The sequence below is a fragment of the Electrophorus electricus genome, chromosome 22 (assembly GCF_013358815.1).
Source record: "Electrophorus electricus isolate fEleEle1 chromosome 22, fEleEle1.pri, whole genome shotgun sequence".
Taxonomy (NCBI): Eukaryota; Metazoa; Chordata; class Actinopteri; order Gymnotiformes; family Gymnotidae; genus Electrophorus; species Electrophorus electricus.
The window spans coordinates 5007433-5019932 of record NC_049556.1 but is presented as its reverse complement, the minus strand read 5'-3'; the positions used below and the strand labels follow the sequence as shown (position 1 = coordinate 5019932).

General features: G+C 41.3%; 1 protein-coding gene across 1 annotated transcript in view; it reads right to left on the bottom strand.

Annotated features, from left to right (window-relative positions):
- The window catches only part of col27a1a (collagen, type XXVII, alpha 1a), a 96553-nt gene that overhangs the window by 18417 nt on the left and 65636 nt on the right, over nucleotides 1–12500 (bottom strand). Inside the window, exons 33-51 of the mRNA XM_035521251.1 lie at nucleotides 11888–11941; nucleotides 11451–11504; nucleotides 10856–10909; nucleotides 10657–10710; nucleotides 8382–8489; nucleotides 8181–8234; nucleotides 7734–7841; nucleotides 7590–7643; nucleotides 7380–7433; nucleotides 7126–7182; nucleotides 6787–6840; nucleotides 6130–6183; nucleotides 4715–4768; nucleotides 3784–3837; nucleotides 3522–3629; nucleotides 3105–3212; nucleotides 2796–2903; nucleotides 822–875; nucleotides 345–407 (exon numbers count right to left, since the gene is read on the bottom strand). Coding sequence (XP_035377144.1) covers nucleotides 345–407; nucleotides 822–875; nucleotides 2796–2903; nucleotides 3105–3212; nucleotides 3522–3629; nucleotides 3784–3837; nucleotides 4715–4768; nucleotides 6130–6183; nucleotides 6787–6840; nucleotides 7126–7182; nucleotides 7380–7433; nucleotides 7590–7643; nucleotides 7734–7841; nucleotides 8181–8234; nucleotides 8382–8489; nucleotides 10657–10710; nucleotides 10856–10909; nucleotides 11451–11504; nucleotides 11888–11941 — 1308 coding nt within the window. The remainder of the gene's footprint in view (nucleotides 1–344; nucleotides 408–821; nucleotides 876–2795; nucleotides 2904–3104; nucleotides 3213–3521; nucleotides 3630–3783; nucleotides 3838–4714; nucleotides 4769–6129; nucleotides 6184–6786; nucleotides 6841–7125; nucleotides 7183–7379; nucleotides 7434–7589; nucleotides 7644–7733; nucleotides 7842–8180; nucleotides 8235–8381; nucleotides 8490–10656; nucleotides 10711–10855; nucleotides 10910–11450; nucleotides 11505–11887; nucleotides 11942–12500) is intronic.

Here is a 12500-nt window from a genome sequence, read left to right as displayed (position 1 = left end):
GAACAGCCTTGTTTCCTACACATCCTTCAACAGCAGAAACTTATTGACTAATTCAGACTAAAGGGTTTTATTTTGTAGAAAATGTAGCTATTCACCAAAGTAGCAAAACCAAATGATTGGTTGGTGGGAGGTGAGAATGCAGTCCTTCTCCACATTGATTGGGTTACAGAGAGGGGTGTGGCCATGTCTGTACAGTGCAGACAGAGCCACACCCCCACTAAGAAAATCTGGTTCAAAATGATTTTCTCTCAGTATATGAGTGGCAGACAATCGAGGCCAGTATGAAAATATCATTTTTTGGGAAGGATTAACTCCAGGGTCGTAAAGGAAGAGTGTAGACTCACCATAGTGCCAGTGGGGCCCTTAGGTCCCCTAATGCCCTTTGACCCAGTGTCTCCAGAGGGACCCTGTGCAAACAACACATTTAATTAAACATGTAATGGATGTAATAGATAACCTTTTGTGTGTGTGTGTGTGTATGTGTGTGTGTGTGTGTGTATTTTCCCAGTGAATCAGGGTAACACCAACAACACTAATCCAGTCAAGAAATGGAATATTCAATAACCGCAGAGACCAAGAAAACATGTAGGTATTTATTAACTCCAAATACCTAAACAGCTGTATTTGACCTGGAAATGACAGAAAGAAATTCAAGAATGCAAACTGTAGAATTTGTGGAATATATAATCTCTCTTGGTCTCTAGCTCTCGCTCTTTAAAAGTAAACTTGACCTTTGGTGCTAACATTCCAAGTATCAAACCATAGAACTGTTCATCTCTCTTGGTCTCTTTCCCTTTCTGTCTCTCTAGAAAAAACCTCACCTTTGGTCCAAACATTCCGAGTATTCCCGGAAACCCAGGCTCTCCGACATCTCCCTGGAATAAAGGAGAACCGCGTAATTTGGTCATATCAACAGAGTATTATTTCATCACTGATAAAACTCAGAGCCTAGAACTATCATTTATTATAAATATGACTGAATGACTACACCTATAATGTGACAGCGCTACACGTAGAATGACTACGCCTATAATGTGACAGCGCTACACGTAGAATGACTACGCCTATAATGTGACAGCGCTACACGTAGAATGACTACGCCTATAATGTGACAGCGCTACACGTAGAATGACTACGCCTATAATGTGACAGCGCTACACGTAGAATGACTACGCCTATAATGTGACAGCGCTACACGCAGAATGACTACGCCTATAATGTGACAGCGCTACACGCAGAATGACTACGCCTATAATGTGACAGCGCTACACGCAGAATGACTACGCCTATAATGTGACAGCGCTACACGCAGAATGACTACGCCTATAATGTGACAGCGCTACACGCAGAATGACTACGCCTATAATGTGACAGCGCTACACGCAGAATGACTACGCCTATAATGTGACAGCGCTACACGCAGAATGACTACGCCTATAATGTGACAGCGCTACACGCAGAATGACTACGCCTATAATGTGACAGCGCTACACGCAGAATGACTACGCCTATAATGTGACAGCGCTACACGTAGAATGACTACGCCTATGTGACAGCGCCACACGTAGAATGACTATGCCTATAATGTGACAGCGCCACACGTAGAATGACTACGCCTATAATGTGACAGCGCTACACGCAGAATGACTACGCCTATAATGTGACAGCGCTACATGCAGAATGACTACGCCTATAATGTGACAGCGCTACACGCAGAATGACTACGCCTATAATGTGACAGCGCTACACGCAGAATGACTACGCCTATAATGTGACAGCGCTACACGCAGAATGACTACGCCTATAATGTGACAGCGCTACACGCAGAATGACGCCTATGTGACAGCGCTACACGCAGAATGACTACGCCTATAATGTGACAGCGCTACACGCAGAATGACTACGCCTATAATGTGACAGCGCTACACGTAGAATGACTACGCCTATAATGTGACAGCGCTACACGTAGAATGACTACGCCTATAATGTGACAGCGCCACATGTAGAATGACTACGCCTATAATGTGACAGCGCTACACGTAGAATGACTACGCCTATAATGTGACAGCGCTACATGTAGAATGAGTACGCCTATAATGTGACAGCGCTACACGTAGAATGACTACACCTATAATGTGACAGCACTACATGTAGAATAACTACACTTAGAATATAACTCAGCTAAAGCGATCCAGGCTATTTTGTTGATATCATCTGATATAGGACCTACAGATGCATGTAAACTACAGATGCCTGTAAACTAAATCAGCAGCAATACTGATTAATCACAGTGAACATATAAATAGACTTTTAGAGCTTTGTATTGAAGCTTTGAAATAAGACTTTTTTACATAAATAATAATTCATATAATAACATGTCACACTCTATACTTGGTGTAGTAAAATTAAACTAGGATATCCATCAACAAAAAGATAATGTAATATCAATGTAATATTTTTTCTTTGCATAAAATAAAAGCCATGAACAGTTGTCGATGTATGGAGTACAGGAATTTGGTCTTATCTAAGACTGGTGTTTAAAAGTAAACCTTTAAAGTAAACCTAAGACTGGTGTTTAACAGTAAAGAGAACTCCCTGAACTCAAATTCCCAAGGGATTTGACCTATGGAAAAAAAATTCCATAAAAACGAATGTTGGAAGGAATAGCAGAGATGTGTGATATGAGGAAGGATGATGCAGAGGTTTCAGAGATCAGTCTGTTGATGAACTTAGACGAGTGTGGCGTTGGCGGAGGGTAGAGCTCTGTGGGTGTGTGGGTGGGAGGAGGTACTCACTAGCTGCCCTTTTGATCCTGGATCTCCCTGCGCTCCTGGCATGCCTGTTACTCCGTTAAAGCCTCTCTTCCCTGAAGGGCCCGGTTGCCCTGGGAGACCTTGCTCTCCCTGCCATTGAGTGATTGATAATTATTGTTTAATTGATTATCAGTACAGACATTGAGCTTGGGTATAGATGGAAATTTAGATATTCATTAAATGGTCATGCAAATGAGATGAAGAACACTATTTACGCTGTTTCCAGGTGGAAAAGCTTGACCTTTAATATATTCAGTTTGATGTTGAGTTTTGAGTTTACGGTTCGCTCACCTTTGGACCAAATGAACCCTGATCGCCTGGTAACCCTTGGACACCAACTTTACCCCTGGCTCCAGGTTTCCCGGAGAGACCAAGCTCACCATCATCGCCTTGTTCACCCTGAATAGATAAGGGGAAAGCAAGACGTTTAAAACATATGCAAAATATAGCTTTATCATGTTTGTATACTGACTATCAGTAAAGCAAAATAACTCAAACTATGTTCAAAGCTCCTTAATCCTGAAGTGTAAGGTTTAAATTGGTACATACTAAAAATGCATGATACCATCAAGAAAGGGGAATGTCAACCAAGACAGTATGTATGAAAAAATGGAAAAACAAACTGGACCTAACATAAAACCTTGGGAAACACCACAAACCGAAATCTTACCATAATCTTATGATAAAAAATCAAACAAAAAACCTCACTGATATTCCTTTACTCCCATCCTTCCCAGGAAAGCCATCTGGTCCAGGAATGCCCTCCTGCCCCTCCCGACCAACTACTCCTCTTGGGCCAGGCAATCCAACAACGCCCTGACAAAAAGACAGCAGAGTTGGCATTACGGTAGCTGACAGTGTGTGTTTCCATAGAACCCATGAATCACAGCATTTTACACGTCTATCCCAATAGAGCTAGAGGAGAGAAGAGAGTGGGACTGAGAGACAGGGAGTCACTGTGGATTCTTACTGGTGCTCCTCTACGTCCATGATCTCCTTGTTTACCCTGTTTTCCTTGTTGCCCCTTTAAGGAAGTGAAGAGAGAGACAGACAGAGAGAGAACATCGGAATATCAGCCACATTCATTAAAAACTCTCTTCAACACATATACACAAACTCCTTTTTTGAGTACTATGCAGTGCTGATTTTTCACATAAACATTTAAAAATGTTACACATTATATATAAAGTGTAAGTATAGGTTAATAGCATTAAAAGATTCCAGATTGTAAAAATATGTTAACTGCTCTTAAAGATTCCAGAGTGTAAGAATATGTTAATTATATTTAAGGATTCCAGAGTGTAAGAATATGTAAATTACATTTAAGGATTCCAGAGGCTAAGAATATGTTAATTACATTGAAGGATTCCAGAGTGCATTAATATGTTATTTACATTTAAGGATTCCAGAGGGTAAGAATATGTAAATTACATTTAAGAATTCCAGAGTGTAATAATATGTAAATTACATTTAAGTATTCCACAGTGTAATAATATGTAAATTACATTTAAGGATTCCAGAGGATAAGAATATGTTAATTACATTTAAGGATTCCAGAGTGTAAGAATATGTTAATTGCATTTAAGGATTCCAGAGGCTAAGAATATGTTAATTACAATGAAGGATTCCAGAGTGCATTAATATGTTATTTACATTTAAGGATTCCAGAGTGTAATAATATGTCAATTACACTGAAGGACTCTCAAGTGTAAGCATATGTTAATTATATTTATGCATTCCAGGGTGTAAGAATATGGTAATTACATTTAGGCATTCCAGAGTGTAAGAATATGTTAATTACATTTAAGGATTCCAGAGTGTACGACTATGTTAATTAGCTTTAAGGATTCCAGACTGTAAGAATATGTTAATGTGTAAGTAGTGACCCCGCAAGCCCCTACCTGTTCGCCTTTGGATCCTTTGGGACCTTGTTGCCCACGGGGACCAGGATGACCCTACAATGTGATCAAATGTTAACGCTCCTCAATCAATTATGCACTGTGTATGTGTGTGTGTGTGTGTGTGTGTGTGTGTGTGTGTGATACATGCATTGAATAATTAAGAATGCGTGCAGTGCATAACATTTAGAATGAAAACGAAATATTAGTGAAATGCATCTATTAATTAGTAGTGTATAACATATACACTTTATATGCATTTGTAGATTCAAACAGATTTACTATGCCACTGAGCAAATTAACCACATCTGTTAAATTATCCAATGACATTAGACATTATTGTTCCCTCCTGTTCAGAACTGGAAGATAAAGTATAAAGTAGGTATGGTATAGGTGTTGGTGTTATATAGGTGTATAGTGTGTAATAACACTGCTCCCTCAGTGGGAGACTGGGGTTCAAACCCCTTCTGGTAAGTGCTCTATGCTATAACAATGAATCCATGTGCAAAACCCCTAACACAACATTTGCCTCCCTCAGTAATGTGCCTGAAATTGCAATTTCTTCTTTATAAGAGTGCCTGTCAAATATGCATTGTAGCACTTGCAAACTTCAAAAAGTCAGAAGGGTGGAGGGTTGATCGAATACTTATCGAGACTATTTCCTAATCACACAGAGAGTAACATTATGTTTGTACCAAATCACATCAGCCCGATCAAAAAACTAAAAGCACTGCCCGTTTTAGCTAGCCTTGATCGCAAATGAAGATCTAAGAACACGAACATGGACGCGATCATAACTAATCATGTTCAACTACAACAATATTACCTGATGGTCACTTTGAACCAGTTAGCCTTGATATCAATACGTAAGGAGGCAAATTTATTTAGTCTTCCTCTGGACTTTTTAGGGGCTTTTTATAAGATACAAATGTAATTCCAGAATTTGCATCTTAATTCTGATTGGAGAGTTTACCTACAATGGGAGGCTTCTGGCTCTCAGCCGAAGAAGTCTGATTTGCTGAGCTCATTTGTTTACCTTACTGGAAATAAACTGCACAATGTAATCAGCATTTTCTAGAATCGGGTGTATAAACGTTGACTTAATCACCACTGAGTGTAACAATTCAGATTTGTAATCTTGGACCAGCAGCTTGTGTTTGTCATTAGGGGAGTTAACACATGCTTTGCTGTATTGGGTTAAGTAGAGGAAAAAATAGAATATGCAGAGTGTTGCCGTCTTTTTTTGATAATAGCATCTTTCCTTTGAGAGCTGTGGGAATTGGATTCAAAGGTACTGCTTTACAAATGCTTTTATTTTCAAGGTGCCATGGTACCTTTTGTTGCTTTGATGTATTGTTTCATACCAGTGTACAATGCATCCACAAAGTGTACTGAGCTAAGAATATGTTGACACTCACAAGTAATCCAGGGGCTCCAGGCTTGCCTCTAAGACCATCCACTCCCATGTGACCCTGGGCAACAAAGATTTGTCAGTGATCAACAAATCAACATAGGCACATTTTTCAAATAAGATAAATATTGTTTATTTATTCATTAACTCATTCAGTATTAATTAATTTATTCATTCATTCACATGTTCCACTGGGATCCATATTTTTATATGTGAGAGAGTCAGAATGTACATTACATTTTGTAAAGATTAGAAGTTTAAACAAATCTCTACTTATATGAAAATGTTGGTTCATCTTATGGTTTATACGTTACGTCCAAGATGTTTTTATTATTATGTGACCATAAACACCTCAAAAACCAGATGAGCAATAAAGAGTTTTTAAAAAAGCTTGTTTATACTGAAGAGTGAAGTACATTAAGCACAGTTACACAGGCACTGGTCAGTTTCTCCTGCCAACTGCATCCATGATCCTCCATTCTGCTTCTCACTGAACCAGCAGTCTCACATCAGAAAGCCAGCAGCACCTCAGCACCTTTTATACTGCGTATCTGCACTGTGTGAGTGAACCTACTGCGTATCTGCACTGTGTGAGTGAACCTACTGCGTATCTGCACTGTGTGAGTGAACTTTCTGGGTATCTGCACTGTGTGAGTGAACTTACTGGGTATCCTGGATCTCCTGGCTCCCCTCGGTTTCCCCTGTCTCCAACTCGACCCTACACACACACACACACACACACACACACACACACACACACACACACACACACACACACACACACGAACGATATGCTCCTCATTAGTGAATATTGCCAAACTCATTTCTTTTTAGGTTGCATCGAGATTATGTTCAATAGCTATTGTGAAAGGGGCCTCACAAATAACACTGAAACTGAACTGACATGCTTGTGAGAGGAATATTCACAGATTATCCACGGGACTTTAAGAAGAAGTGAACATAGTGTGGAAAGAGAGAGAGAGTAAGAGATTAACAGACTCACTCTGAGTCCAGTAGGACCAGGAAGACCCTCAAGTTTCCCATCATCCCCCTGTTCACCCTAAACAATAACAACAACAGCATTCACTGTATGCCAGCTGTACTGTGTGTAAGTGTAATGATAATAATGCCTGTACACACACCTGCCTGTACTGTCACAAAGTCATATCACACGAGACGCATACGATGCTTCCCCAGTCTGACTGGTGATAATGGTCAGAATTTATAAATAACTGGTCACTCAAACTATTATTTTACCTTTTCACCCTTTGGTCCCGGAGGCCCTATAGGACCCTGTGGACCTTGGTGACCCTGGAGAGAGAGAGGGAGAGAGAGAGAGAGAGAGAGAGAGAGACACACACACACAGACACAGATAGAAAGAGACAGATGAAACTTGAGTTTTTCTTGCCCAAAAAAGTGTATTGCTATTTCCATGGTAAATGAATACAAGTGTGTGTGTTCCTCACCTCATACCCTGCTATGCCTGGATCTCCCTGCTGTCCCATCCGTCCAGGAGCACCCTGACCGAGAGAGAGACAGACAGATAAATAAGAGAAAACCAATGGGTTTTTTTCATTTGTAGTAGTCCCACTCCACTCCTATCTCCTTACCGCAGGTCCGACAGTTCCTCTCGACCCCTTAGGCCCTGTGGTTCCGATCGGTCCGATCTTGCCCATCGGGCCTGTCTCACCCAGGTGCCCCATGTTGCCTTTTGCCCCCTGCGGGGAAAAAGCCACCAGTAGGTTAAGGCCAGGCCAATAAGGAGGAATGAAACTAGTAAGTCAAACTCAGACTGAGGTCATAATGCATATTAATCCCCTAGACCGAGAGTACTAACTGAGTTGTACAGTACTAGCTTTGGACAATGCTAATTATCGTAATGCATGGGATTGTGATTTTAGAGGCAGCGGATGCTAATCCAATACCCTGCGTTAAGGAGAAATGCTATGTTCAAGTGAGTCTTTAAGAGATCCAGCTGAGACACTGACCTTTGGGTCCCTGAGACACTGACATTCGGGTCACTGAGACACTGACCTTTGGGCTACTGAGACACTGACCTTTGGGCCTGGCTTTCCTCTTTCACCAAGCTTCCCTGTCTTTCCTTCAGGACCCTGAGTAGGGATGAGATACACACACACATACACACAAACATGATGGAAGGAAGGAAAGAGTGTGTGTGTGTGTGTGTGTGTGTGTGTGTGTGTGTGTGTGTGTGTGTGTGTGTGTGTGTGTGTGCACATGTGCGTGCATGAACTCACTCTGACACCGGTAAGCCCATGATCTCCTGGCGGACCCTCTTTGCCCTTGATCCCGGGATCACCCCTCATGCCAGATTCACCCTCCGGACCCACGTCCCCCTTCTCCCCCTGTTCAACACACACACACACACACACACACACACACACACACACACACACACACACACACACAAACGGCTGCTGCAAATACATCCATAAACCCAACATTTAACTTACAACCTTTTCTCGCACAGTAAATCTTAATTGGTTCAGTGATCCTTTTAAGCAGTCCCATAAGCATTTGGATGCTGGGGTGCGCAGGCAGGCTGTGGTCGCAACATTCAAACATTCTGCCATCACCCAACAACTTACCATTGTCTTCTATTCAGGGAACACGATACAACTCCGTAACAACACGGAAGAAGACACGTAATAAAAAGCAACAGGATAGTAAGTGCAATGGAAAAACTTGTACTTAGTCCTCTCTTTCCCTGCTTTTTTGTTGGACTGCCTAGTGGACCAAATCAGACGAAGCATTTTGAACGAATGACTGATTAACCGCGATTATTATAGCGTGCTTGCGCAAGTTATTTAGCTAGCCATGTTTCAAGCGAACTAATGTTAGCTAGCAAGTGGCGAGCAATACCAAGGTGTAGGGGAGACTTTGCTATCAGGTTTTCCCCTTTTATCAGCCACATTCCCTTAAGTGGCCTTATCTCACCTAGGACTGTCAGTGGGACCCTCGAGTTTCACAACGAACAGAGTGACTAAACAAAGTAAGGTTTTACAACCTGTCTAGAAACTAATTGCTCTCTCTGGCAAAACCAATCTTCCCCACTGACCTTCTGAGAGTCGTAACTCACAGGCTGGAACGTGTGTGACTATGATTACCATACCCTGCGCATGTTTCTAATATCTTAAAACTATGTTTCCAAATTTCTATTGAATTCTAACTTCCAGCAGATGAATAAACTCTGCACATATGTTTAAAGGACATTAAAATCAATGTTGCACCACCTCTGTTCATTGAGATATTAATTTAGCAAAATTACCTGTTTTTCTGTCATAGTGCCACCTAGTGACCCAGATGCGAAGTGTTGTATTTTCAGTCTCAGGGACACTAAATCATGCATTTCACTATAAACCATTTTTGGGATGAATTATTAGAGATTCAGACAGCTAAGCTAGAAAGAATAACCACCAACATGTTTTGATTTTAATCCTGTATGTGCGGGGGGGGGGGGGGGGGTTGTAGAACGTAGCAGACAAAGACCAAGAAGATAACTATCATCTCACTAAGAGAGACGATGTATGGAAAATCGAAGGAAAAAAGATGAAATGCTTTACTGACGAGCCCAAGTAAATTAGTAATGTTGTTTATGTTATACATAAGTGCAAATCAATGGATTTTACTTCACTTACAAAAGAGGGGAAAAATGATCTTCATCATTATCCCTACGCTTATACTTTGCTGGCCACTGGTCCATTTCTAAGATTGCGTGTGAACAGGATGTAGCTTGAAGGGTAGCCTGTGTAGTCAGATAACGATAATCAATACCATTCAGCACCCTCTAATGGACAAATAATGAATTGCTTATGATCACCAGCAGAGCATTTTCACTGCTGTTTAAATACTTTCACGTGTGTTGAGTCTTTAATCTAAAGATCTCATTATCTGACACCCCTGTGACAGGTCCACAGTTTGAAAACCCCAGCACAATTAGAGGGTGTACTGCGGTTTTGTTATGCATGAGGTCTTTTGATAGAGGTTTGATTATCTGTATTACACTGGTCTTTACATTGGATTAGCATTCACTGTAGTCTGCATTGCCAGAAAAATTTATGGGTTTTTTGGGTTTTTTGGGTTAAATGTCAAATGCAGAAAGTCAAAAATTAACAAGGGCAATTTGACACGATTTGCTCACTGGAAAAATGTAAAAAAAAACAGCACCAAAAGGCAAAATACCGCTGTGGAGAAACGGCTAAAAACTTCACATGTGAGGCAGACCAATGGAGACCACCAGATGACATGACAGGGGGCGTGATAGGGGGTGTAACAGGGGTGTGACAGGGGGCGTGGCATGTAGTGTCTTCTGATTATACTGTTATCAATAACTTATATCATTGTGGAATCTAACAGAGGCTGTTTCAAGTGTCATTGAACATTAGTGATTTTGACTAATATTCTAAAGGAAAAAAAGAGCCAGCAGAACCTTGAACAGTTGTTAGCTTCTACTAATGGCCACAAACCAGTGACTGATCCAGCCTGTGTATTAGAGTATAATGGAATACAGACCTTAGGACCATCAGGTCCTGCCGGACCTGGCTCTGCTTCCAGCCCTGGCTCTCCCTTTAGACACACACACACACACACACACACACACACACACACACACAAAAACAAACAAACAAAAAACAAACAAACACAATGTGTGTTAATTTCGAAGATGCAGGTTTACTGGATTAAACTGTGTTTATGCGAAGCTCACACGTACCCTTGGACCAACAATGCCTGGGGCCCCTGCGTTCCCATCTGCTCCCAAAGCACCCTACAAAAAACATCAAAACAGCACTGAACACACACACACACACACACACACACTACTGTCTGTCCTTTGCTATGACACCATGTTCATCCAATACCCCCATAGCAGTGCTGTGGCAGCGGCTTCTACCATTATGGGCAGTTAACTAGCACCAGCCTTCTATAACGGCAGGTCCGGCCAAATGCAGGCTAACATCAGCCTCCATTTAGCCTCCGTATTTAAACACAAATATAGATTTACCAGTCCTCTTCAAAGATGGATTCACCCTGTCATTATGACATAGAGTCTGCGCTGCATAATATTTGGCAGGAGTATGCTATGAGGTCAAGACTTCGGTGGAGTGATACCCATAATCCAGTGGTGGCATAGTGAGAGGCAAGCCATCCTCTAGCGTGCTCCATACAGAGGCCATGCAAGCTGGGAGTGCAGTGAAACAGTATCCACGCAAACCCTAATAAGAAGGGCTCGAAATGTAGGCCATTCGTGGCCTTGAGGTTCCTGTAGGGTCAGAAGATTCCTCGAATGCGGTGCACGCGGTTCCTACCTTCTCCCCTGGTTCTCCCGGGACTCCCAAGTCTCCCGCTTTTCCAGGAGGGCCCTGAGAAGGAGCAAGAGAGAGAAAATCGAGGGGTGCAGAAATAAAATAAATTAATAGTTGATGAAGTCTAAGATGCTGTCAGTGTTCAGTAGACTTTTCCTTTTTAGGTAATGGCCCTAATCTAATCTAATCTAATCTAATCTTAATCAAGTCATATTAAATGGAATGAAAAGAAATGAATATGAAATGGCAGAAAAGATGATGTGTGGGAGTGTGTGTTGTTTACTTTGCTCAGGGGTGCCTGTGTGTGCACGCCTGTGTATAATGAGGTACAATCAGGCAGATCAATTTAATCTGACCTGCCATGCATCACTCTTGACAGCAACAAATGAAGATCTGAAAATGATGCTGTGTGTGGGGGGTGGGTGTGGTTGAGATTTAACCTTTGGTCCGATGTTTCCAAGAGGTCCCACTGTCCCTGGTGTTCCTGGAGGTCCCTTATTAACATAAGCATACATCACTAAACAAGCTTGGTTGTTTGGTTACACTGGGGTTAGGGCTAGAGTTACTTTACTTTAGGGTTCATTTACTTTAGAGTTCATTGCATTATGGTTGGGGTTAGTCAACATTTACTTTAGCCTTCATTACATTATGGTTGGGGTTAGTCAGCATTTACTTTAGACTTCATTGCATTATGGTTGGGGTTAGTCAGCATTTACTTTAGACTTCATTGCATTATGGTTGGGGTTAGTCAACATTTACTTTAGACTTCATTACATTATGGTTGGGGTTAGTCAGCATTTACTTTAGACTGCATTGCATTATGGTTGGGGTTAGTCAACATTTACTTTAGACTTCATTACATTATGGTTGGGGTTAGTCAGCATTTACTTTAGACTTCATTGTATTATGGTTGGGGTTAGTCAGCATTTACTTTAGACTTCATTGCATTATGGTTGGGGATAGTCAACATTTACTTTAGACTTCATTGCATTATGGTTGGGGTTAGTCAGCATTTACTTTAGACTTCATTGCATTATGGTTGGGGTTAGTCAA